Source organism: Anarhichas minor, unplaced genomic scaffold, assembly GCF_050575085.1.
Source record: "Anarhichas minor isolate MPS153535 unplaced genomic scaffold, ASM5057508v1 ptg000025l, whole genome shotgun sequence".
NCBI lineage: Eukaryota > Metazoa > Chordata > Actinopteri > Perciformes > Anarhichadidae > Anarhichas > Anarhichas minor.
Window position 1 is genome coordinate 379975 of NW_027466471.1, and position 24429 is coordinate 404403.

Here is a 24429-nt window from a genome sequence, read left to right on the forward strand (position 1 = left end):
TCACTGGTCGACAAAGTTGACCTGATAAGTGAGCTGATGGCCATTGTCCCAGGCATACAAAACCTTCTCCTTGGGGTTGTAGTCAATCTGGGTGGTGAAGGAGTACTCATTGGTGAAGGGCAAGCGTGGGATGGCTTCAGTGTTGGTGTGGGTGTCGTAAGCAAAGTTCACCTCACCTTCCTTTTGGTTGTACACATTGACGGCATACAAGACACCACAGATGATGAAGCAGTTTCCGTAGGAGTTCCGCTTGAGACCTGTCCTCCAAGTTGTTTCCTTTTTCAACGACAGGTCTCCAGGATCCAGTTTACTGATGACGATCACCTCCTGCTGGTTGTAGTCATAGTCCGTGGAAGGGTAGATCACCCACAGGCCGCTTTCGTCCACTGCAAAGTCAATGTCCGAGTGGCCCCTCCATTTCCAGGGGGTGGTGTCCTCGTAAACCACGTCATGCAGCAGTGTCCAGGCCGCCACATATCGCATCCTCAGATCATACTTGATGATGTTCTTGGTGAAGGCTCTGTTGTAGTAGAAAGCTCCATTATAAACCACATGGCCTGTGCCTATCCAGTTGTAAGGCAGTTTGAAGAGGTTGCTCCATCGTCCTATAAACAGGAATATTACATTAGCTTTACTTATCTATTGTTATTTACCAATCAACACATTCTGTTGCACAAAACAGACCACTGCTTCACAAGTGATGCAACTGCTCATGTGGAAGTGTCTGTGATCAGCAGTGGCCACAACATTGTTGTATTCACCTTATTCTGCCTACTTTTCACAGAGTGCAGCAGGAACGAGTCATAAAACTTAAAACTCGGAAATAAGTTCTTATTTTTGCACTTCTGGTTCCCTCGTTTCTAAGTCAATGTTTTTTTTAAAAATGGGTTTTAGGTTAGATACCTGAAATAAGGTCTGTGGTTAACACGAGATTCAGATGTCAGTAAATACCTCACTCCAGAGTTTTGAAGCTTTTATGTGTCTTAAAAAAGGCGGCTGCTAACTAGTTGCTAAATGAGACGACTAAACGTCATCATGCTAAAGACTAGTTTATTAGTTTAGCTTATTTATTTTGCACAATTTAAACAATAAAATAAACAAACATAACAGAGATAAATAAATATCACAGTGCAGGAAAAGGCAAAAAGCCAACTGGGCTTATTTGAAGCCTCCACCTATATAATATTAAAATTGTACAATATTACAGAGAACATAAAATGAATATGCATAAGATATGACTACGTAAAATATTATTGACTAGTCTGCCTTCAGCTTAGTTGTGGTGGTTAATGCTAGCTTTTTTATGCCTAATTACAATTACCAATCATAAAGGTGGTCATCAATTATGAAGATCTTGCTGAACAATATGTTTCAGTACCATACACGTTTATTTTCTGCAATAATCCAAAATCCAATAGGAAAATCACATTGGCTTCTTGTTGAGGAACCAGGGCGATGTTAGCTTCTGGCTTACAGCACGCTATAGTTCCCCTTTTCCCGCCTTTGTCATCCCACTGTCATGTCAACTTCTGGTACCTAGCTAGTCGAGTAGTCAGAATATTTCCACGTCAAACTCAGCTTTATTGACTTTATTTATTGCATTGTCTTAAGAACAGATGAAGACCCTTAATCAGAGAAATGGCACGGCTAAGAGGCAAAGACGAAGTCACTTCGGGACGGTTGCCAGATTGCAGTAAGATAGCTAGCCATATGTTCAACTGCTTGTGACCTAGCGCTAGTGAAATCTGTGCTTTGAATATATTTAATGATCAGTCAAGTGTCTACAGTTGAACATGCTTTACAATCGGCATTCCTTGCAGACATTTTAAAATAAAAGTTTCAAAAATGTCATTTCAATTGTTGACAGCTGTGAGGACCTACTTTTGGGACCACAATGTTAGCTACTGGATTAGAATGGGAGTGAGTGAACGTGACATGTCCCTAAACCTCTGACGTTGTGGCTCCAGTAACTGTTTACAATTAAGTTAATAATGATTGACTGATAATGAATTAATGTATTCAGAGCACGGATCTCACTAATAGCTAACAAGCAATTGATCTCCTTGTCACTTGACAAGAGTATTGCAGCAGAGCCATTAGTTGGGGTAACAGTGTTCCTGTCCATAAAATGGGAAGAGCACACACAGGTACTGAGGGAGGTACTTCAGGTTTACCGTCTGCAGACATATCTTCAACTGCTCCTCATCTCTGGGAGGTGGATGTAGGTTGTAAAATGCCCCACAACACTCCAACCTCCTCACTTTCTTTTATTTCTTAACTTTGTTGTTGTGATTGCTCCCTCCTCTTTATCCGATTATTACGGCACCCCTAACTGAACATGATATTATTGTACTTGACATTGTAGATTTCCTTGATCGTCTTTGGAAAGCTAGCTCCCTCTCAGTCAGAAGTGGAATGATATATCGAACGCGATGGAGTCACTCTTGTTGTCGTGAAAAATGAGGTAAATGGGTCTATTAATAAATCCTGTACTGCTGCATCATGCTCATCCACAGTTGTTTTCATGCATGTAGCTTGCTATTTGTGTAGAAAGATGATGTCTCTTTTTTTAATCCTACCTGCAATGCCAACCTTTATGTCTTATACTATTGTACTGTGTTTATTAGTATGCACCAATCACAAAGCCAAGTTCCTTGTATGTGTAACGTACTTGCCAATAAACTGTTTCTGATTCTGAAAGCTCTGATTGGTCGGCCGTTTGTCTAACTGTGGGATACAGCCATCAATGCGGACAACACAAGAATAATTTGAATAATTGAACACATCGATATGCGATGTGATTTAGAGGACTGGAACCAAGCTATGAAATAACAACTTACTTCAGACATGACACTCTTAAGACTGGACCTGACACTTAAAGGAAAAAACAATGAAGATTTTGGTTTTGACCAGATCGCTTCATGTGACAGTGACACAGTTTATTCATAGTACAAACTGTACTTTAGGTGTCATTTTCTAATCACATCCTATCTGCTATCCTAACCTTCCAACCTCAGGAAGTCTGATTTAGATAATGATAATAAATGGAAAGCCCTGTGAAGGACAAAAACAACGTGCAGTAGAACCCCCCCACCCCCACCCCCATCCATAAGGCCAACCCACACTCTTAATCCCTCTCCACTGTGCCCAGTTCAAAGGAAAGGCCAGAGCACATGTCAGGGAACAGCAGGCATCGCCTCCACTCCAAATACCTAGTCAACCGCACACAGCTGTGAGCTCACCGGACTGCAGGACGCCTTGCATGTAAGTGCATTTAGAGAGCCCATTGTCCAAACACATCTAGATCAACAAGCCAAGTCCTACGAGGGCAGATCATCTTAACTCTCCCAGAGAGTGTAATCCAATTCCTCAGTTGATTTAGATGTGGAAGACGTTGATTTTCCCACCCACCGGAGCCATGAAACAACTAAGATCTACATTCCAGAGATCTCCTCAGTCTCACAGAGCTCATTGGACAATCAACATGAATCTATGTCATCATGTTAAAAAGCACAGCTATATATTCTAACAAGGTGATAGTCTAGTTAGATCAATGTGTTGGGACGATAATGATGTTTAAATTAGATGATGAAAAAGATGTAAAAGTCAAGATATGTGTCAGTCTGTAAAGACTGAATAAGAAACACTAATATAGTTGCTAACCCACCAAAAACCACAAAATGTGTTTAAATGATCATATTGGAATATTCAAAATATTCAATATTATATTTAATACAAAGATATTGGTGTTAAACAACTTATATTGCTTCAACTATTATTATGGTATTTCAAACCATAACTTCTTAGCCCTACATCGTGGGATAGCTAAACCAGAGCTAGATTCATGTCGTGTCACTTTATCTTTATTAAAACAGGCTTTCAGTAAGTCTCCAGTTTAGGACAGATGTAGTTATGTTTGATTGGACAGCACATGTTCCATTACTTAGCCATGGCCTAAGGGTGTTGTTCAAAGTGGATTAGATGGGGTTACAAATAGTGTTTGAGTTTGTTCAGTATTATGAGTACAAATGAATCTACACAGTTTTGTGAGCAAGCAAAACAGAGTCAGTTAGAGGGGCCACATTTTCCTTTAGCTGTCCCACCAGGTCTTTGTAAAGGATAGTAGATAGGATGTGAATGTAGACCGCAAATGCCCATGCAACCTGGCTCCTCATGGCTACTTTAATGAGGAAAGGTTAATATGCGCTTCAGACTATAAAGGTTCATGGTTGTGCGCTGAGGGGCTACAGCGTAGCTAGGTGCATACGTGGGTACTCTGCTCCTCCTCTGCTTCTCTAGTCTCAGGATGCAATGCTCTTGTATTTAAAAACATTTGTGTTGTGCTAAAACCCTGGTTTTACAAATGAGAAAGAGTCCGGACTGATGCCTTATGCTGTGTCTCAAGCAGGATCCACTGAATAAAGCGATTCCACCCAACCGAGTTTATACTTGGCTTTGGCAGGCTGTGATTGGGACCTTCAGGCCTACGTCATTGAGCATGCTCAGCAACCTCCTCTAGTATCAATCCAGCCGATGAACTCGAGTTGGTACTAATGCTATATGTATACTGCTCGATCTCAGTAAATACCTATATAGCTCACACATATTACTACTGATAGTAATATGGCAAACCGCAGCAATTAACGTCTGGCAGAATTAAAAAATGAATGAGTTACCGAAGGCTCTGTCATATCGAGGCTATACAACCTCACAAAAGTCTGTGTGCGGTGGCCCAAGAGGCAGCACAACTGGACACATGGTATGTAACCTCTGATCCTCCTTTGACTGAAAAGGTGAAGGGCCAAAAGCAGACAGGTATACGACAGTAGACTTGAATCTGGCTGTGATAACCATAGACTGAAAAGCCGGTTTAGAATGCAGAGTCAAAACCTAAGACTTATCTGTGGTGGGAGTCCTGTTAATCCCTGGGATCAAACATAAATATGGATTATGGTGGGCAAATGGGGCATTGTAAAAAGACCTATTTTAAGCACACCTTGCTTGAAGTTGTCCAGGTTGCGGAACTCCACCAAGTTGTTGCCATAGTAATAGTTAGTGACATAGATCTTGGAGTCTTTAGCCAGGGGATCCTTCATCCAGGCTCCCTCGTTGCGCCCATAGCTGTGCTGCTTCTCTGGCTGGTCAATGGATGCTAGAGTCCCTTCACAGTTTAGGATCTTCCCTGGAAGAAACAAGCAGAACATTCAACATGAACGCATGGGAGAGAATTACTTGCATTACCATGGGCCTAAATTGATTTCACGCTCATATATTTCTTGGTAGAGTGATCCTACGGGCTTTTCTGCTGCTGAATGGCCCTCTTTCACTGCAGTCACAGCCTGCAACACAATACTGAGCTTAGGCTACAGCCACACTACTACGTTTGTGTTTAATACGCATATCTTGTGCTACGTTTACGACTAGCGTCCACACTCTCTCCAGTGCGACAGGGACGTTAGCCACCCTGCAGAGCTACGAGTGTGAGAGCAGACAACAACAAAACCGAGGAAATGAGTGAGAAATGTGTGCTGATCAAATTTCTTGATCCATAACCTAGTAAAACTTTGATTGGAAAGTGTTGATTTTTAAGGGAAATTAATGCGTATCTGAGAGGGATAGAGTAAGACCTGCAGCGACCTGCAATTCATAAAATGTGTCAGTTTGAGTGCGTGTGTGGAGGACGCTTCATTATGAAGCACAACCTTTTATTATTAAAGAGTACAATAATACTCTGTTGTATTTTCTGTAAATAGGCAACCAATCTACTTCCTGTTAACAGTGTACGTGAAACGTCATGTGATATCCATCTTCAGGCATGTTAGTATGGACTAAAGAATCATTTTCAAAACGGTACTGGACGAGGATCGTTTTTGTTTTAAAACCCCATTTTAAAAGGAAAACGTATTAGTGTGGATGTAGCCTTAATCACAGAGGGGCATTTAGCACATACCTGCTCTGTGGAGAGTGGGCCGACTGTTGTTGTTGGAGTTGTCCAGCACCAGCAAAATGGTCGGAGCTGGTCTATCAGATGCTGGTGTATTTTGTGTCGTGGGAGTGGATAGTGTAGTAGTGGTGCTAGTTGAGGTGGCTGTGGTCGTGGTGGTGGGAACAGCAGTGGTGGTTGTGGGTTCAGCCACGGTGGCCTCCATGGTTTCCAGGACCATTTCAGCTCCTCCATCCTCTGACTGGTTTTCCGTGATGTGATGGACTGTGTACATTCTGACGTGGTCTGGGGGGGGGGAGCAAGGGGATAGATAGAGGAGAAATCTAAGATTATACGTTTGATTTCATTCAAAATACACCAGATGGCCTTTGTCAGATTGACAGATGGATCTTTTCCTAAACCTAACCAAGTAGTGTTGTTGATTGAGTAAACCTAAAAGCTAAGTAAACCTATATTGGAAGTTTATTTTGAAAAGGAACTGTATGCATATAACAAAACTTTACAGTCCCTGAATCCAAAACTGATACTAGAGGGGTACCCTAGAGTGTCATAGCTGATATATTGATAGAGAATACTGAGGCCTCATTTTGCTTAACAGATATAGTGAGATGCTTTAGAATGTTCTTACAGCTGCAACCCAAAATGATTGCATTATATTTAAGGTTTTCAATGGAAAGTGGTAAGTTCTCAGTATGCTTGAAATGAAATGCTTGTCAGCAATGTTATATCTCTGCAGGTAATGTTAGCTAATGTAACAGTTCTTCAAAGGAAAGAAGTTACAGATTTATACACTAAATTCATCTACAATCCCACTGAAAAGTAGCAACAAAACTGCTGGGACATGCTATAAAAAGAGGGTTTTCTGTTTTAAAAAGGTCTTAAGAGGTCCCGGTGAGCATCAACCGTGATTTCAACATTAATATCTGTTGGAAAACTGGGTCATATTCGGTCTGACCTCTTTTTGACCTCATTTCAGCTAAAATGCAGTTACAACATCAATATGTCACAAAACACCACTTTGTTTGACAATGTTGATTATTTGCTCAGTTGACAGAGAGACGATATTGATTTCCGTAAATGTTATTCTCCAGAGTCCTATTGCACTGGTTGGCGAAATGTGGCCTACATGAAGACATAAGCTAGTAGCAGTAGTATGTTAGCTTGTAGCATGTTAGCTTGTAGCATACTGTAGCGTGGACAGCAAACATAAACAAGCTGCTAGACTATTTTCACCGTATGTGTGCGTGTAACGTGTAACTTGTCTTGCTCATGCAGGTGGCTTTATGGGCTGTCGCTGTAGCCTAACGTTATAAAAGTTATATTTTTAGGAAATTTCGCATCTAAAATACACAGAAAAGGAGTGGGGCTGTATACAGTTTGGATGGGAAGGGAGTAGATACAACAAAGTAATGCACAGATAAGAAGACACAGCAACATGGTCTAAGTGTGAACGTTAAATCAACGTCACCAAATAGTCGGTGAAACGTTGCGGTCAGCGGTGACCATAGATATTTTTTTACATGTCTTTTCAGTACAAAATTGCTCACCGGGGTTAATCACACTGAGTTAGTGTCCCTGATGGTGTTACCACAGTTAGAAACGCTTGGAATAAAACTAAGTGTAATTTGTTTAATCAAAAACCCATATTGGTCAAACACTTTTCTTCTTTGTTTTTTGTTTCAGGCTTCTATAGTCACTTGTGGTCTGCTGTAGAAAGAGACAGCAAGCTTAATCAAATGCAATGTTAGCAGAGGGAAGGTCTGCTCTCCTTATGGGCTTCAGACTCTGATGTCCTGTGCTGCCAGACAGATGTGAAAAGATCACAGCAGTACATCTTACTGAACATGTGGACCTGATGACGGGAGTAGAAACTATTTTCTAAGACTCTTTTTACAATTAACAAGAGCCATTAAGTCTTTTAAGATAATCAAGGAGTATTTAATTGTGCCTGTAGTTAAATGCAACACTCATTGCCAAACCAAACTAAAGGAACAGATCTGTTAAAACCGTAGTATCTCTGGTTGAGTGTAGCTAATGGCTCTGTGTGGAGACTACATGATAAAAGAGATCTGATAACTGTTAACAGACGTCAGATGTCATCCATCTGTAAATGAGATGGGACGCACATTGCACTTCTTTTGTTACCTTCTTATTGGACCGGTCAAAGACCCCTTTAACATGTTGCTACGATGAGGAAGATATCTAAGTAGTTCTTAAAGGACCATGCTAGTTTTCTGCACACTATAGTTCAAATGTCCAATCCTTTGTGCTTGACATTACTGCTAACTATTTTCCAAACACCACCATAGTCTTTTAGGGTTTTGAAAAGGAACAAAGGAACATGGTACTTGCTTTTATCATTGTCAAAGTTGCATTCTAATTGTATGGTAATGGTGCGCATACTTTTCAAATCAATCCGCACACCTCTCATGAGAGTTGTTCTGATACCAAAACCAGTATCAGAAATGCCTCTTATTTATCTTAAAATGTTGGATCGGGTATCCGTGAGTATAGTAGTCTATGCACCGATCTGATATCGCGTCATCTTTTCATTTATCAGTTAATTTATGCTACACAGGAACAACAACAGTGTGTCACACACTACCTGATCCGTACGTCCTGCGAGATCGGACCTGAGCATGTGCAACACTCAACAGAGATGGTTTTTAACGCACTGGTAACAGATGTATCGGCCAATACGTAAGTTCAGGTATCGGAATTGGTATGGGGAAGGAGAAAGTGGTTTCGAAATATCATTGGCTACAAATGCCTCAATCTTAATCTTACAGTTGTATAGATACATTTGCTCTTTGCCAGATTATGGAAATGCAGCCGACTGGTTTCAGTGATGTGACGAGGGTGGCTGGGCTGGCTGAGCTGGCTGAGGTTCAGATGGGTGGCAGAACACAGTCTGACAGCATGATGTGCGTGTGCCCTGTGCAAACGCAGCATACCTATTCACTCAACTAGATTTAAAGAGGATTGGAAGAAGTCAGAAAATGTTTTCTCTGCATCGGTGAGGGTCCCCGCGCATTGTTGTCAGGAGTGGAGCTGAGGCATGTCATGGACATGGCAGCGCTCCATCGAGACAGCATTCCATCAGCTGCATCTATTTAGTCAATAAAAGATTTGGATTTCCTGCCTGCTGAAAGCGCACCAGCAATCCAATCCTGCGCTGACGACATCAGCTTTGCTTAAAACAACAGTGAAATAAATCTTGTATTGAGGGGATCTTGTTTGCCACGCAGCGATGGAGTCTCTGTTTTATTGGCTTTTATTTAGCGGCAAATTTGCAACACAATTAGAGCCTTATCTTACACTAAAACAACATTCTAAGGAAAGCTTTATATTGTCCTCAAGTGGAAACTAAATCCAGCTAATAAAGATCTACACTCTGGTTCAATGACCCCGCTGGCTGCTGGCTGATCCTGATCCATTAAAGTGTCATGTGGGGTTAGATTAGATTGCTGAAGAAACAAGTTTGGATAATTTTCAACACCCGCAGTGGATCGCTCACAGATGATCGCACACAGATGGGAGTGCAAACTCAGCTAAAGTACGAGCTCAGTGTTTGCTTTAGCTCAGAGTGCGTGACGCTCTATGAACACACCACTCCAGTATACAGTGTCCCGGCCAAGCTGAAAACACTCACCTCCTCTGTGCTCATCCTCGTCGGTCTTGGCAGCCTTGTAGTATGTGATGCCCCTCACCACGCCGGGCTGGTGGCCAACCACCTTGGCTTTGGCTGTAGGGTCAGGCTTGGCCAGCTTTCCAGGCTTAATGACCTCCTTCTTGGGCTTTACGACCTTTTCTTTGGGCGGTTTGGGCGAGAGTTTGGCTGCAGGGGTCTTTTTGTTGGGTACTTTTACAGTCTCTTTTGTTTTCTCACCATTGGTGTCCTGTAAACATGACACTCTGGTTATGTCAGGACACTTGGTAATATTGGCATTACAAGTAGTGCTAATAATGTTGCCAGTATTATTATTAGTAGTACTGCTGCTGATAATATTACTACTGGACCAAATGCATCTCTGTTGCAGCTGTACTAACAGAACTCGTCAACTCGTCAAATACGGATGCTTGGTCAGTGTCCCTCGGCGTCTGATACCGACGCAGTGAGCCACAGTGTAGTGTCTGTATGAGACACACCGGTCCATGTAAACCCATCCTCGACATTATTAGTCAGAGCAACTGATGTATAACGAGGCCAAGTCCGTGTAGGATGTTACGTATCTTACATACTTCATATAGATACTTCATTTACTGTCCTTGCCTAAACCTGAACCTACTTGTTGCAAAAGTAAACTTAAAAACTAAGTAAACCTACGCTTTGACATGTCCACAAAAGTGACACTAGAGGGGAACCTAGAGCGTCATAGTTGGTGTATATACAGGTATATACTGTATATATATATATACCTATTGGTATACAGCGTTAGTATTTGACGAGTTTGGAGTGAGAACATGGTAAATGTGTCTAAATGTTCCTTTAATTGCTAAAGTTGTGATTACAACTTTCAAAAAAAGGATATTACCGGCAAAATATGTTTACAAAAAAGCTAAGACTGTAACTGTAACTGTAATAGTTGACACCCTCTACACAGAGACATGTCTGAGATACTCGATTACTATAGCACTGCCTGTAATGTACTGCTAATCTTACAACTACTAATACTAATGGTACAACTAGTAGTGATACTACGAGAAGTACTACAGTGTCATAGGCGCTCTAATGCTTCCATACGTATGCAACAGCGCAGAAAGTGTTTCTTGGAACCTGTGCTTTTCTCTCAGAAGAGTCTTTCTGCAGCAGCTGCTGGCTGAGGCTGGAGATCTCCTTCTTGATGCTCATCATAACGTTGGAGTAGTTCTCATATCTCTTGAACTGGTTGGTGAGGCTCGTCATGCTGTCTCGAACAAAGTCATTCTCTCGCGTAAGGTTCGTCTTGATTGTCTGCAAGATAACGTCATTATTTACATCAATCATGATCCATTAAATAAGCTCGTAGTTCAATCACGTGTCTCAGAGCAACCCTTTGATTATCACTAAGGATGCACTGATATGTTCTATGTTTATATACTATAAATATTGTATACTGGGATTTTAATTCCTGTTCTGACTAATTGATTGCTTGACTTTGAAGATTTTATGCCAAGTTGCTTCTATTATTTTAATGATAAATAACAATTTGATACATTTATATCTATGTATTTACCTTATGCAAAGTTAATAAAGCAATGTTTAAGTCAAGCCTGATGACTATAAAAGAATGATCCCAGTCACTTAAACACACTGAAGCATACAGCTTATGAATCAAACAACGTTATCTGATCAGAACATAAAGCATGGGTATCGGGTATGAAAAGGTCGAATCAGAATTATAGTGATATGAGGAGATGCACGAGTTTGGGTGTTGGCCTACCTCTTCCAGAGTGTTCATTTGAGACATCACTTTGTTGATGTAGGAGTGGACCTTCATTAGATCCATGCTGTACAGTGTTCCCTCCAGGAGGTCCACCATAGATTGAAGCTGGTCATTCATGCCATAAAAGGAGAAGAACTATTACTCATCATCTCCTGAACACAGACCTGACAGCTTTATGTGCCTCTGTTCAACTGCAGGAATAGTTTTATGAGCCCTCCAGAAACATTTCTCTGATCACCACTCTTGACATCCACACTGATTGCTCTCAGTCTGGGGTTCATTCAGAGTCCGTCTTAATGATTTTAGACCTTTCCTTTCCAATGTAATCCTTTCCTTCAGATATGTATCGGCTTAGCGTGAAGTTTAAAGTGGAGTCAGACATCTGGAACTGCCTTCTGTTTCATATGGTCCATAGCGTGCTTTGAAAGTGTGCTTCAGGTATGTGCAGAGGTGTGCTGACGTTCGATGACATACAACTACAGCCAGGTCACACAGAGTTGAAGAATGACCTTCTGAACTGGAGGGATGTTTCCTTTCATTGATTGCTTTTCTTTTAGTTCTATTTTACAAGCACTCTGAGTGAAACATGTAAGGTTCTCATTTCAATTAGTTTAGTTCTTTTTACTGTTTTATAGCTTATTTTTACATTATATTCTATGTGTATTCATCATCAATTATTATATTCAGTTCAAAACTGATATGGAGGTATGAAAGTGGACTCATTGTTTTCTATGTGGCTGGATCTGATGATTGCAACATTGTGGGGTTGCAGCTATACATTATTTTCATAATTTTCATAATTTGTTGATCAATGAAATGTCAGAAAACACAATCACAATTTCTGATGTCTTCAAATTACTGTCCGACCAACTAAATACACGAGATGTACTTTACGGTCATAAGACAAAGAAAACCTTGAGTCGTTTGTCATTTGTGCTTTATTGCATTATAACGACACTTATTATAGTTATTTTATTATATTTATTATACTCATATTATAGTTGTGTTATAATCCCTTTTAATTATAGTTATAGCACTCATAAATATTCATAAGCTGTTATCACAATAATCATAACACATTATGAAGCATTTTAGAATAACTTAAAAGGTTAATAGTGTATTATAATGTACAAATTAATTTACAGCACTTTGTGTGGTGTTGCAATGATTTAAACTGACAATGAAACTTGTTTGACTCCTATTTGTCAAATGTGTTGAAAGTAACAAACTATGCAAATCTATAAAAGATGGAATTGTGTAATTTTTGTATAAACAACAACTGATCCATCAGTATCCTTTGAAAACTCAAGACCGCCACCTCATTTGATGTGGTCCGCGAGAGCTTGAAAGGCAAATGATTGTCTTAACATGAAAGTCCATGCTGCTTCACAGTGTACAGTAAACAATAAACTACATCTAGCACAACGTATGTCCATTGTGTGACCCGCGAGTGATGGCATCCTGCCGCTAGATAGCAGTTTTTCCATATTGATGTTTAACTAAAGCGGTTTTCCAACAAGTGATTGAGTTGAAAAAGATCAACAAATCATCCCAAAATGTCCAAGAAGAGAAAAACTGATGCAGAGAGAAGGCAGTTCAATGAAAGATTCACGTCGGCACCAAAACAAGAATACTAAATTTAGCCTCCAAGAAAACCATAACATGCAGAATGCAATCGCAGCAGAATATATTTACAAAAGTCACAGCCCACAATGCTGTGAAAGCTTTATTGTGGCTGAAGAAATCGCCCGAGCTTCCAAGTGTTTTTCAGAAGGTGCATTGAAGCAGTGCATGCTAAAGGTATGTGAGCAGGTGAGCTCCGACCAGATACAGACTTTTAAAAATATCAGTTTGTCAAGAAACACCATCGCAGACCGAGTTCAGGAACTAGCAGCAATCTGACAACACAGCTAGCTAAGAGACGAGCAGGTACTCGTCTTCTTCATTAGCTGTTGATGAAAGCACAGAGAACACGGATACAGCGCATCTATCAGTGTTTATAAGAGGCTGAAGGCAGACCTGACTGTCAGTGAGGAGCTGGTGGATGTAGCTGCCATGCACGGGAGACAACGGGGAGGGGTGACAAAAATAGCTTCAAACTAAGTTAATGTAATAACTTGTGTTTGATAATATCTGTCTTTGTTATTTTTTTTAAAAGTTTGGTCTTTGATAGAGTAATGTGGGTTTCTTAATCCTATATTGCTTACATATATTTTTACATTTATATAACTGCGTGTACAATATTTTTACACTTGAATAAACAATAATCAAATGCAGTAACATTTATTTAACAATATGTTAGGAGTAGTTAGATTTATACAGTCTTACAGTTACAACCGGCCCTTTGTGGGCGACCGTGATGCTGATGTGGCCCAGGGTGAAGATGAGTTTGACACCCCTGCTTTGAAAGATGCTATGATCACATAAATATTCATCTCCTCACCTTCAGTAGCTCGGGGGCCTGTTTCTTCAGCTTCTCCATCTTCCACTCATTCTCACAGGGGTTCAGGGAGGACGGCGGGGCCGTGCACGAGCACTTGCAGTCGGACCCAGAGCTGACTGTCTCCACCGTGTAGAAGTCCTCCACGCGTACGCTCCCGGTCCGCAGACGCAGGCAAGCATCCTTGGTCAGAGGGCGCATGATGCACTTACAGCGGCAGTCTGAGCCCTCTGACGTCATCCGGACTGGCTCAGTCTCCCCAAAGATCTGGAAGACAGAATGTGAATTGTCCCATTTTCAAATCCAAAGGAACATTTATTTTGAGTCTTTTATCGAGTTTTTTCACTATAATCTTCTTTTCATTTTTGCACATAAGAAACTCTTGGATGAAGTGGAAAAGTCTCTTTATTGTTGTACTATTCAGGGCTGAGAAAGACTTGGATATCAATGACATGGATGTGTTTACCCAAACCCATGAAATGTCATCTATTCCATTAGTCTAACCCCTGTTGGACTTCCATGGGATATGAATACATTTTTTATTACAGGGAAACAAAAGAAAGGGAAGGAAAGTGATCTTGAAAAATAGCCACAAGCTTCCCCTACTTTGAATGTTAGCAGGTGTGACTCAACTGAGAGCCTCAGAGACAAACATAACTCCAAAAGATGACAGAGCTCTGGCAGGCTTACTTAATAAACAGGATGCACTGCATGACATTCCACACTCACCCTGCATGAAATAAGTGTGAGCTAGCATACAGTGGAGATAGCTTTCATACAAAATGAAGTGCACAGATTTACAGCATATTTGTTCATAATGTCGATGTTCAGGCGGTGATGGTGAGTTGGCAGACTGAGGTCTGCTGGGAACTCTGTGAATTTCTCCACTACAATCCATCTCCCCTTATTTCACAAAGGAGGGGGGGGCAAAACCTTGTGCAGCAACAGTTGTGTCACATTTTAGATTGCATACAGTATATTGTCAATGCCAAGACACAATGGGACGCAAATGTGTCCTGGGCGGTGAGCATGGAGGATGTAGTTGTGGGTGATGCGAGGATGCAAAAATGTTTCAACTTGAGCAAAATTGTAGCACGATACATCAGCGGGCCACCTCTGGTTCTGAAAAGTGAAGTAAATGCAGAAAACGGCATTCTTTCTACTGGCCAACAGGTCTTCTTCAATACAGCATGATGTTCATTTAGTAAATTATGGTCCATCTAGACTTCTAGAGTCAAACAGACCATAAAGCAGGGGATGCTTTAGGGCGGGGCTACACGGTGATTGACAGGTCTCTATTACAGCGTTGCAGTCTGGGAGTTGTCCGTGTTTTCGTCTTACAACTTTCACACTTTCAGTGAGTTTTCACTTCATGAAAGTTTATCTTAACATTTTGGTCGCCTAAAGATGTCTTATTTAGAGTTCGGTTGTACTTAGCTCCGCCCTTTTGTGTCATTTCTGGTTGCAGAAAAAAACAAGATGGATGGCAAGATTTATACAAGCTGTTTCACATATGCAGTCATACTCCAGCAGTCCTGGAAACAGGCTGACATGTCACAACATCACTGTACAGCCTCACTGTAATAAAACCTTGTCTCACCCACATATTTCAAGGTTTCAGTTGCATCCTCTTTTGTGCATTGTAGGAGAATTGTTTACCACAGGTCATTGTTTTTGTTTGATAGGCTGCATGCATCGTGCCTTTTCAAAATGACAGTTTTCTGTGCTTTACATGCATACACTACTTCTAAATAAACTTCAAATCTAGGTTTATTTACTTTTTAGGTTTACTTGGTTCGATAGGTTTAGGAAAAGATGGTGGTTTGGGTTAAATCAGGTACGTTTGTTACGTAAAATAAGTAAGTTTGTTACCTAACTGGCGTTACTTAATAAGTACGTAAGTTATGTAACAAAACTATGGTAACATAAGTCAATGCAGACTTGGTTTCATACGGGACATGAACAGCAGGTAGATGGGTCAAACAGCAGCTTGTTTGGACTGTCATTGAGGGACCTCTGCAGGATGGGCGCACACGTGTTAGCACTTTTATCAGAGATGGAGTTGTGCAACGCAGAGATTCCTCATCAACGAGCTGTAGTCCTTTCCTCATGTCACTGAAGGTAGGAGGTGGTACTCTCACAATATGAATACAAGAAAATGGAATAAACATTTCTCACCATCTTCTGACATTTTACAGACTTTTTCACAAAGTCTTTACAAATGTTAAATGTGATCTCACGGGAAGGTGTGAAGATAGCATGCCACTTTTAAGGGAATTCCACGAGTCGTGATACGTGTTTTACGTGATTTAGCATTGTTTAGCAGGACAGCAGCAGGCTGAAGGTAAGTTAGGGGAGTGGAAGAGGTGGAGGTGTTGGGGGCTCATTAGTGAAAGAATGCAGGCTGAGTGATGGGGGGGCTTTCCTTTCCATTACTGCAGACATACTGGGAGGGGGTCTGATATGGGGCAGGACTCCTGTGTGCAGAGCCGGGCCAATCTTGACCCATGTCAAGCGAAAAGGCAGCAGGTTGACAAATCTTACAGCCACATGAAAACAGAGTGGATTAGCAGATTAAACTTCTTCAGCAGAGGCTCTTCCTACGGCCCTGCTGAGCTGCATTGGTTAACCCAAGCCAAACACCAACTGCTGCGTCGAAACATCCGCTTAAACTGCTTTAAGTTGGAGAAGTCAGAGAAATTCCAGCCAGCTTTACTTTGGTACTTCATGTTTTGTCTAGTCAAGGACTGAATCATTACCTGGCAGGCTCTACTGCATCTTATCATCAAACGTTTGAATCATTCTGCCAATTGGAGCAGTTGTCTCCTCCTCCTGTCAAATCACGTGTGCTGATTTGACTAACTGACCGTCCAGCATCTCATGCCAAGCTGACCTAACAGCATGAGAACGGGCAACACAATTAAGAGCTCTAATAATTAAGAGCACAGAGTATCTAATGCATGCTTACAGCTCGGAGTCTTTGGCTTTGACCTCTCAAGTGCAGTCAAGTTTCAGGTCACAAAGAACACGGCTCAAACATGAACTTATGTCTGCACAATGGGAAGAAAGGAGCTCTATTAGATCAGCTGCTGCAGCCTGTAACAGCTAACTCTCCCTGACAGTGATGAAGTGAAGCCCCTATTGTGCTCAAGTTTGCTAAAAACACAAGATGTGTTCCACAATGGCTGCTGCATTAGTTAGTTAAAGTCATTGGCTCTCAGGCAACATTTTGGTGCTCTTATTTTAACTTTCTCTTCCTTTTTATCGAACAGTGGGTTCATACTAGTGAGCCACGTGATGGCTGTGACAAGACCTTTAACAAGCTCACATTCATTATGTAGAACAATAGCATCAACAGCCAATTTAAGTTAATGGTGATATCTTTAGGCTCTATGAACACATTTAGAATTATATTAGCCTAAACGTCAAACATAATGTCAACCTAATTGTGAAGTGTATTCATAAGGGTTTTCATATTCAAAAATGCTAATGAAATATACAATCCATTAGAGAAACACGTAGGCTTGGATAGCAGCAGGCTAATAGTACACGACTCCTACGACAGGTCTGGAACTAATGGAATATTCAAAACACGAGAAAATTGGTGAAAGTTCCCCTGAATCACTCCAGCCTCTTAAGAATGAATCTGTCCCTATGAGCGCTTCTAGCATGAGGCTCAGTGAGTCAGTAGCACTGTATCTGCAGCCTTGGGACAACGGTATGGTGAAAGAGGCAAGCGACGCAGGTATCCTGTTCCATAAGTGCTGTTATGACCTGCAGACCCCCCCCCCCCCCCCCTACGCTTTGCTTTTTAAAATGATGTTCCCATAAATGCACAAGAAGGCAGCTCTAATCAGTCTTAAGCCCATTAAAGGATGGACTATCCCTTTAAAACCCACATCATCTCCTGTCAAGGTTACTCAGGACCAAAACCGGGGTCCACATTCCAGTCCAAAGAGTCTGCCGGATTTTTAATCTAATTAGCCGCGCATATGATAAACAGTCTTACTGTGCCACTGTAAAGATTAACCTGGTACAAAGGCTTTGGAAGCCTTCAGTGTAGATATGAACCATGAGGTCGGTGGCTCAGACTATAAACAACAACACTGGCATTAGCACAGGGATGTTAATTAGCTGAACACAAAGGGTATCAAGCACTTGCTGCTTTTGCAGGTACATATCTACATTCCTGCTGAGTCTGTTTATGTGTCCCGACACCCTCCCAGTCCTCACAGCACTAATACATATCGACCTTCATAACATGTCTGTTATACTGAATGAATTAATGGATTACTTGTGTGAAAGTTCCTGTCTAGCCACAGTAAGATTACAGAACTCTGGGAAACATAAACAGGATTTCCTCACATTTTGCTTCATTTCCCAACAATAAAATCATCAGTCTGCTTTAGGGAGGAAATCCTCTGAAAACACAGATACAAATCAAGCTGCCAATACGGCTCCCTGATGAACTCCACATGCTGTAAGAATCCACTCACAGGCACAAAGACGCACTAATTGTTAGTGTGTGTCTGTGACCTCAACGACGAGTGGAATGAGAGATGCTGCCAATGTGTTTTCTCCAGATGGTTTGTTACAGCAGCTGTTAACAAGCTGCAGAGGTCATCAATGCTCAGAGAGATACTGTGCTCCATGTATTGAGAAAACAAAAAAAGAATTGAGACTCAACCTTCTGGTGGGTCGTGTTATCTGAGAGAACAAAGGCCAACGGTTGATTCATATAATGGTGAAGATGTTCATCCTATACATTTCTCAAAGCTAATAAAGGAATGTCAAAAAACCATGAATATTTACTTTTGTATAACAGAGTTACTTTGAATGAGTGTCTGAGTGAGTTGACAATAAAGCATGCTTAGAAAATACACATATGTTTTTCTCTGCAGCTACCTGATCTGCATCCATATCACTCCACACTTTTAAGCCTGTTTGTAAGACAGCCAGCCATTTTTCTAAAGGAGCTGTGTGGAGAAGTAGCTGGTCTGGGTGCTGCTATCACCAACCGACAACGTTCATCAACTGTTCTTAAGATGACATTTCTTCTTAAACCTGACTTTCACAAAGATTCTGGGATCTGGTCTCAGGTAAGAACAGAATCTACACACACTCAAGAGTTCTGACATCTTTGTGCTGAATAATTGGTTATTGCATTTTCTTCAATTGTACAGTTGCATAATATTATATGATTTAAACTACAATAATATCTTATAATTACTATATTGTCATTATTTTACAAAACATCATGGTGAACGAGTAGTAGCATACCATGCATCTGTTTTTGTGTTGTTTCACATCCACTACTGACGCTGCTAAATATGACAGACTGAAGTTTTTTTTAATTTACGAGGACGATGGGATTCATCATAAGAACACATACGAACAGTGCTGCTGTTTGAGATGACGTGGTAAGTCTGACGCAGACTTTTCTGGGACCTTTCTAGAGAAGAACGAGTTAAAGAAAGACACTGCAGAGTGACGCCCGTTGATATTTGAATGTTCTGCAGATTACGTACAGTGCCGATGTTTTACAAACTCTCAACTTCTACAACACTGCGTATGGCAACAAAGTCGGGAAACTTGGAAACATCACAGCTAAATCCACCTCTCAGCAACTCTAAACTCACTAATTAATACTTTATAGCTGGTTTGTTTGATATGTACAAAAACTGAAGTATAAAAATAACATGTTAGGTTTTATGGAGGGGCATTGTTTGGCAGGCGCAGTTTGCAGGCAACCACAGAGACTCCATGAAGGCGTTGTACCTGCCACAGAATAATCCCCCCTAACGCACTACGTATTGTTTCTACACTTTTTTGCTGTTGCATGCTGTTTCCAGTCTTTGTGCTGAGCTGCTGCTGGTGGGGACAGTGCTATCAATCTACTCCTTTAGCTCACAGCAAGAAATCCAACAAGAGGATTTACCAAAATTAGGGAAAGAATGTAGTTAAGGTTAATAGAAGATGAAGCGTTAACGTTAATCGCAGGTCAGTGATGGGATGCTAGCTCCAGTCTAAAGCAACATGAGATGCACCACACGACCTCCTCTTACTACATATAGATCACACTGCTTCCTGCACTGACACCGATTGCTGAAATAGGAGGTGAATTGTACTTTTCAGATGTCGGCCTCATTAGAAAGACATGATGATATGTTGTTTGTTTCTTCATCTCAGCCTTGACAGAAACGTTAGAGCTGCAAGTCTCTCATATTTAGCTGCTTTTGGGGATTGAAGAGAACATATTTTTGCACAAGTTTATAGTTGTTGACTGTATGTGCACAAAGTGTAGTTGAGGGTTTAAAGTTAGGCATGACATTCATTTACTCTTCATGTTTGTAAGTAGACTACAACAGAACACAAGGGCCCAGTTCTGTGAAAGGTCAAGGTCCCCAGGGAGATGGTGCCTGAGAGACTTTACAAAGAGCTAAAACAAAGAGCACCAAAACAAGAACTAGGACATACACTGCAGATAAGAGACAAACTCAATTTGAAACATCTCTGTGATCATAAATCCTGCCCTGGAGGATTAAGGGATCTGCACAGAGAGAGAACAAACGGCCCAAACCATGTGAAGCCTTAGAAGCTTGCAAAAAAGACCGATGACGCTTTCAAATGCACAATTTCAGAGCATGAGTGTAACTAACAAATAGCTCATGAGCTAAACATAACACAAACAGTAAGGACATTAGTGTTTGGTCGATTATTTCTTTGTTGTAACAATGCTTCTTGGCAGTAAATCTTATACCGTTGGAAAGCCTGTTTATTTCCCGTGATCGCGGCTGTCACTTTAAGCCTTTCTCCTGGAAAACCCCGTCAGCTGCTATTGGTCGAGGTTTCCCAGTTCTCCGCGTCTTCACAGAATCACTGCAGTCCAGGACTTACTGTGAGTTACAACTACACAGAGTTCAGTGCCACTTGTACTGGCAACTGTACAGTTGTGACATCACAACCTTGCGGAAGTCCGGATGGCTCGTTTAAAGGCCCAGCTTCTTAATATGAGCTGCGTGCATTTCTCTCTCGATTGAACGTTTCACTACTTAAGGCAGATGCTATTAGCAACTGAAAATAATATTAATAAGAAACTTGAAAATAATAAGTGTAGTACTAAATGTACTCAAACACCAGTCTCCGAAGTTCAAGCCATACTACTAATATTACTATTACTGCTGCTACTAAATCCTTCTGGCAGAGAGCCTTTCAGCTAACTATTGTTAACATGAGGAGCATAATCTACTTGGCTGGGTGTAAATAGCCTAACAGCTGCCTTGTGACTTTTCTCACAATGTCGCTCCGTTAATTTGAATGTGCACAGTCCTTGGTAATTGTATGAGTATATGAATAAATGAGTCTGTAATAAAAACAAGGCTGTGTTTTAATGGCTTGAGATAAGAGTTTTGGACCAGCGAATAGAAGCCTTTATTACACTGATTTAGAAAATCACAGCTTATTTGAGTTGTTGCACAGCACACACAGGAGAACAGCCTAGAATACAACATCCTTATTGACCATTTTGTACCAAAGCCAAGCAACGTCAGACCAGTGTAAAGCCCGGTCGTGTGCAAGGCCGTGCACCTGAGTCGTATGGTGAATGTTGACCTCTTCACACAGACACCAACAGAAGGTGTGAATGAGGTAGTCTCTCTCATTTCAAACAGCTTGCAGCTTTGTTTCAACCACGAACAGAGCGACTTGACTCTCTGCAGACTGATAATGTTGACTCTTCATCCAGCCCCATGAGACATTCTCAATTAAATGAAACCATAACATGGCATGACAAAATGTCGGTTCACGTACACCTACAAGGCACCTTCCAGCATCTGTAAGTGACTGTAATCATCGAGCCCTGTCTCTGCTGCTCTGGGCTATTTCATTAAGGCCGACTGAGCATCCCCAGTCTGCTGTTTCCTCCTCTCCAGCCCTCAGTTGACCCCGGGGCGATTGTCCTCGGGGTTGTTTACAACCAGAACACGGAGCAGGTGCACCCACTGCTTCCCACGCCACCCTCTGGTGCCCTCCATGCCCTCTTGTAAGCAGGCTTTGTCTCACATTAATGTCAGTGCCACCAGCTTGGCGACACAGACTATGACTGGGCTTCTCCATTGGCCAAAAGACTGGAGCTGTGCCACTGCTGCATGATGGGGAATGGTGTTGGGAGGAGAAATATGTAGGGATATACAGCTAAAACAAACAAACAATGGATTTACTATCAAAGCTTCAGTCTTCAGAAACATGTCTGATACAGCCTAAAATACTGGATCAGGTATGTGTGGCTATGTGATCTATACACTGATCTGGAATCACATTATGATTTGTTTATCAGGTAATTTATGCTACACAAGAACAACGACACATGCCACTATCTACCTGGTCCGTATGTCCTGCTCTATTGGTACTGAGCATGTGCAACTCTCCACAGAGATGAAACAGAAGCAAGATGGCTCACTCACTAGCTACTTCCATCATCAGCTCCAGAAAACATTATCGCTCCGATGATCAAGACTCTCTGTTGAGAGTTGCACATGTGCAGTACTGATCAGGCAGGTGCAAGCGGAGAATGTAACGCTAGCAGTAGTTTACAGTGGAAAATCCCACTAGTAAAAAGTCAATGTGTTTTTAACACACTGGTATCGGATCGGGAAGATAAGAATGGGGAAGTATAAATGGTATGGGAACCTCTCTAAGTGACATGCAGCAAAGGTGTGTGGATGGACTCTAACATGGGACGCTGAGCTTTTGCTTTCAGGTTATCCACCAGATGTTGAAACCTGGCTGCAGGGATTCGCCCCCATTCAGACACAGCATCAGTGAGGTCCAACACCGATCACAGTCCGTGTTCCAGTTCATCCCAAAGGTGTTGGAATGGGTTTCGGTCAGGTTCTTCATCATTTCTTTAAGGAGCTTTGTTGGTGCTTAGGAGCATCGTCACGTTGAAAACGAAGAGGGACAAACTTCAACTGTTGCCACACAGTTGGAAGAACAGGGTTGTCTAAATGATTGCTGGAAGCATCAAGATGTCTTTCATTGGCCTCGACCCAACCGCACACACATACTACAACAACTTGTACTACTACTAACACTACCACGTGCTGCTTCTACTACTGTTGTAATTAGTACTACTGCTGCTACTTTTACTATGAATACAAGTGTTCCTATCACTACTACTACTATGGGGCGTTTGCTCTGCACTCACTCACTGACCTGGCCTCTGATTGAATCCAGAGCAGCCAGTTGTTTAGTCACACCATACATGTGCGACAGAGCCTATGGTCTTATAATAGGTACTGTACATGCATTGTGTGTGTGTGTGTGTGTGAGAGAGTGTGAGTGTTACCCCGGTTTAGGCTGAGGGCGAGTGAGGGGTTACTGGAGTCCAGCAGCTGTATAAACAAGGGCAGCCACATATTACTGTTACCCCACTGGGTGCCATCAAAAGCCCTCATGGGAGGATTACCTTGAATCCGAAAAAATAACACATAGCCACATAACGATCTGCCGGCTTTAGACAGCAACTTTAGAGGTCTGGCTTTGGGAAAATGTTGGTCAAGTCACTTATTAGTCTGAGGCAGAGGCACCATGACACCAAAGAGGTTGAGCACGATAAGAGTGTGATACTGTAATGACAGCTTATTTAGAGATCAGTGACTCCAAACAGCTCCTGTTACGATGCGAATCCTGAAAAGTCAAATCAAACCCCGCCTGTTGCGTCTTCCTTACCTTGCTCTGTGAAGAAGCATCCTTACACAAAAGCAGCAGGCAGGCGAACAAGTTCGTGTATCTCCACATCTTCTCTTCCGAGTGTCTGGGCGTGAAGTCGAAAAATCCGAAGCGACAGTCACTGCAATCAGTCCATTAAATAGTAGCGCACTTATTTGAACTCCATTTCCTTTTCCACACAGGGAGGATGATGCAGCCTGTCAGTAGGACTGTGTGGATGTTAGTGTGTGCTGAGGAGCGCTCCGTCTTCAGCTGAGCGCTCAGCGCGCTTCATCTGTCATCCGCTGTCCTGCGCTGATGGGAGGGGTTTACACAGCAACACAGTACCGCTGTGTCCCGTCTGTACAGGATCATATTATAATATATAATATACAATATATAATGTATAATGTATAATGTATAATATATCATATATAATAATAACAATAATAATAATAATAATAACAAGAAACAATAATATATATCATCATAACAATAAAAAGCCTATTGTAAAATTCAATATCATTTTTTACTTGATCTGACATGTTTAATTCAGTTTGAATAGTGTCACTATGTGCGAGAGTAAAAGTGGGAATGAAAGCAAAGCTCCTATTAGACGTTTGAAGGGCGTTTGAAGGGCGTTTGGCGCCATCAGCTGGACAAATATTATTTTGAAAATCCAATTCCACAGTTTAGGTCACTTTGGAGATGTCGTGGGTTGTAAGAGAGTGAAATGCACAACATGCAGCCACAGACCTTCAGCACACAAATAACTTGCATTGTTAATGGAAACAAAATGTCAAACAAATCACAGAAAGAATGCATAGTGGTGGGATTTACCTGCATGTAATATGGAGCTGCTGAACATGAACCAAACAAATGAAATTTTGACACAGGGGCTCTCTTCAAGA

The 24429-nt window shown here is 41.5% G+C and overlaps 1 protein-coding gene across 1 annotated transcript; it reads right to left on the bottom strand.

The window, feature by feature from the left end:
• Positions 1-23608, bottom strand: olfml2a (olfactomedin-like 2A). The gene is made up of 9 exons (XM_076099571.1): positions 23540-23608; positions 13814-14077; positions 11368-11475; positions 10722-10898; positions 9597-9843; positions 8090-8092; positions 5951-6229; positions 4997-5182; positions 1-605 (listed from the first exon to the last, which is right to left on the bottom strand). The coding sequence occupies exons 1-9, from the start codon at positions 23606-23608 to the stop codon at positions 1-3; spliced, it is 1938 nt and encodes a 645-aa protein (XP_075955686.1).
• Positions 23609-24429: the final 821 nt, after the last annotated feature.

Excerpts from the sequence above, each read along its gene's own strand:
- olfml2a (XM_076099571.1), bottom strand. The coding sequence starts at position 23,608 with ATGTGGAGATACACGAACTTGTTCGCCTGCCTGCTGCTTTTGTGTAAG. Across the intron at positions 10,899-11,367 it reads AAATGAACACTCTGGAAGAG|ACAATCAAGACGAACCTTAC; the intron begins GTAGGCCAACAC and ends GTTATCTTGCAG. Across the intron at positions 5,183-5,950 it reads GCCCACTCTCCACAGAGCAG|GGAAGATCCTAAACTGTGAA; the intron begins GTATGTGCTAAA and ends TGTTTCTTCCAG.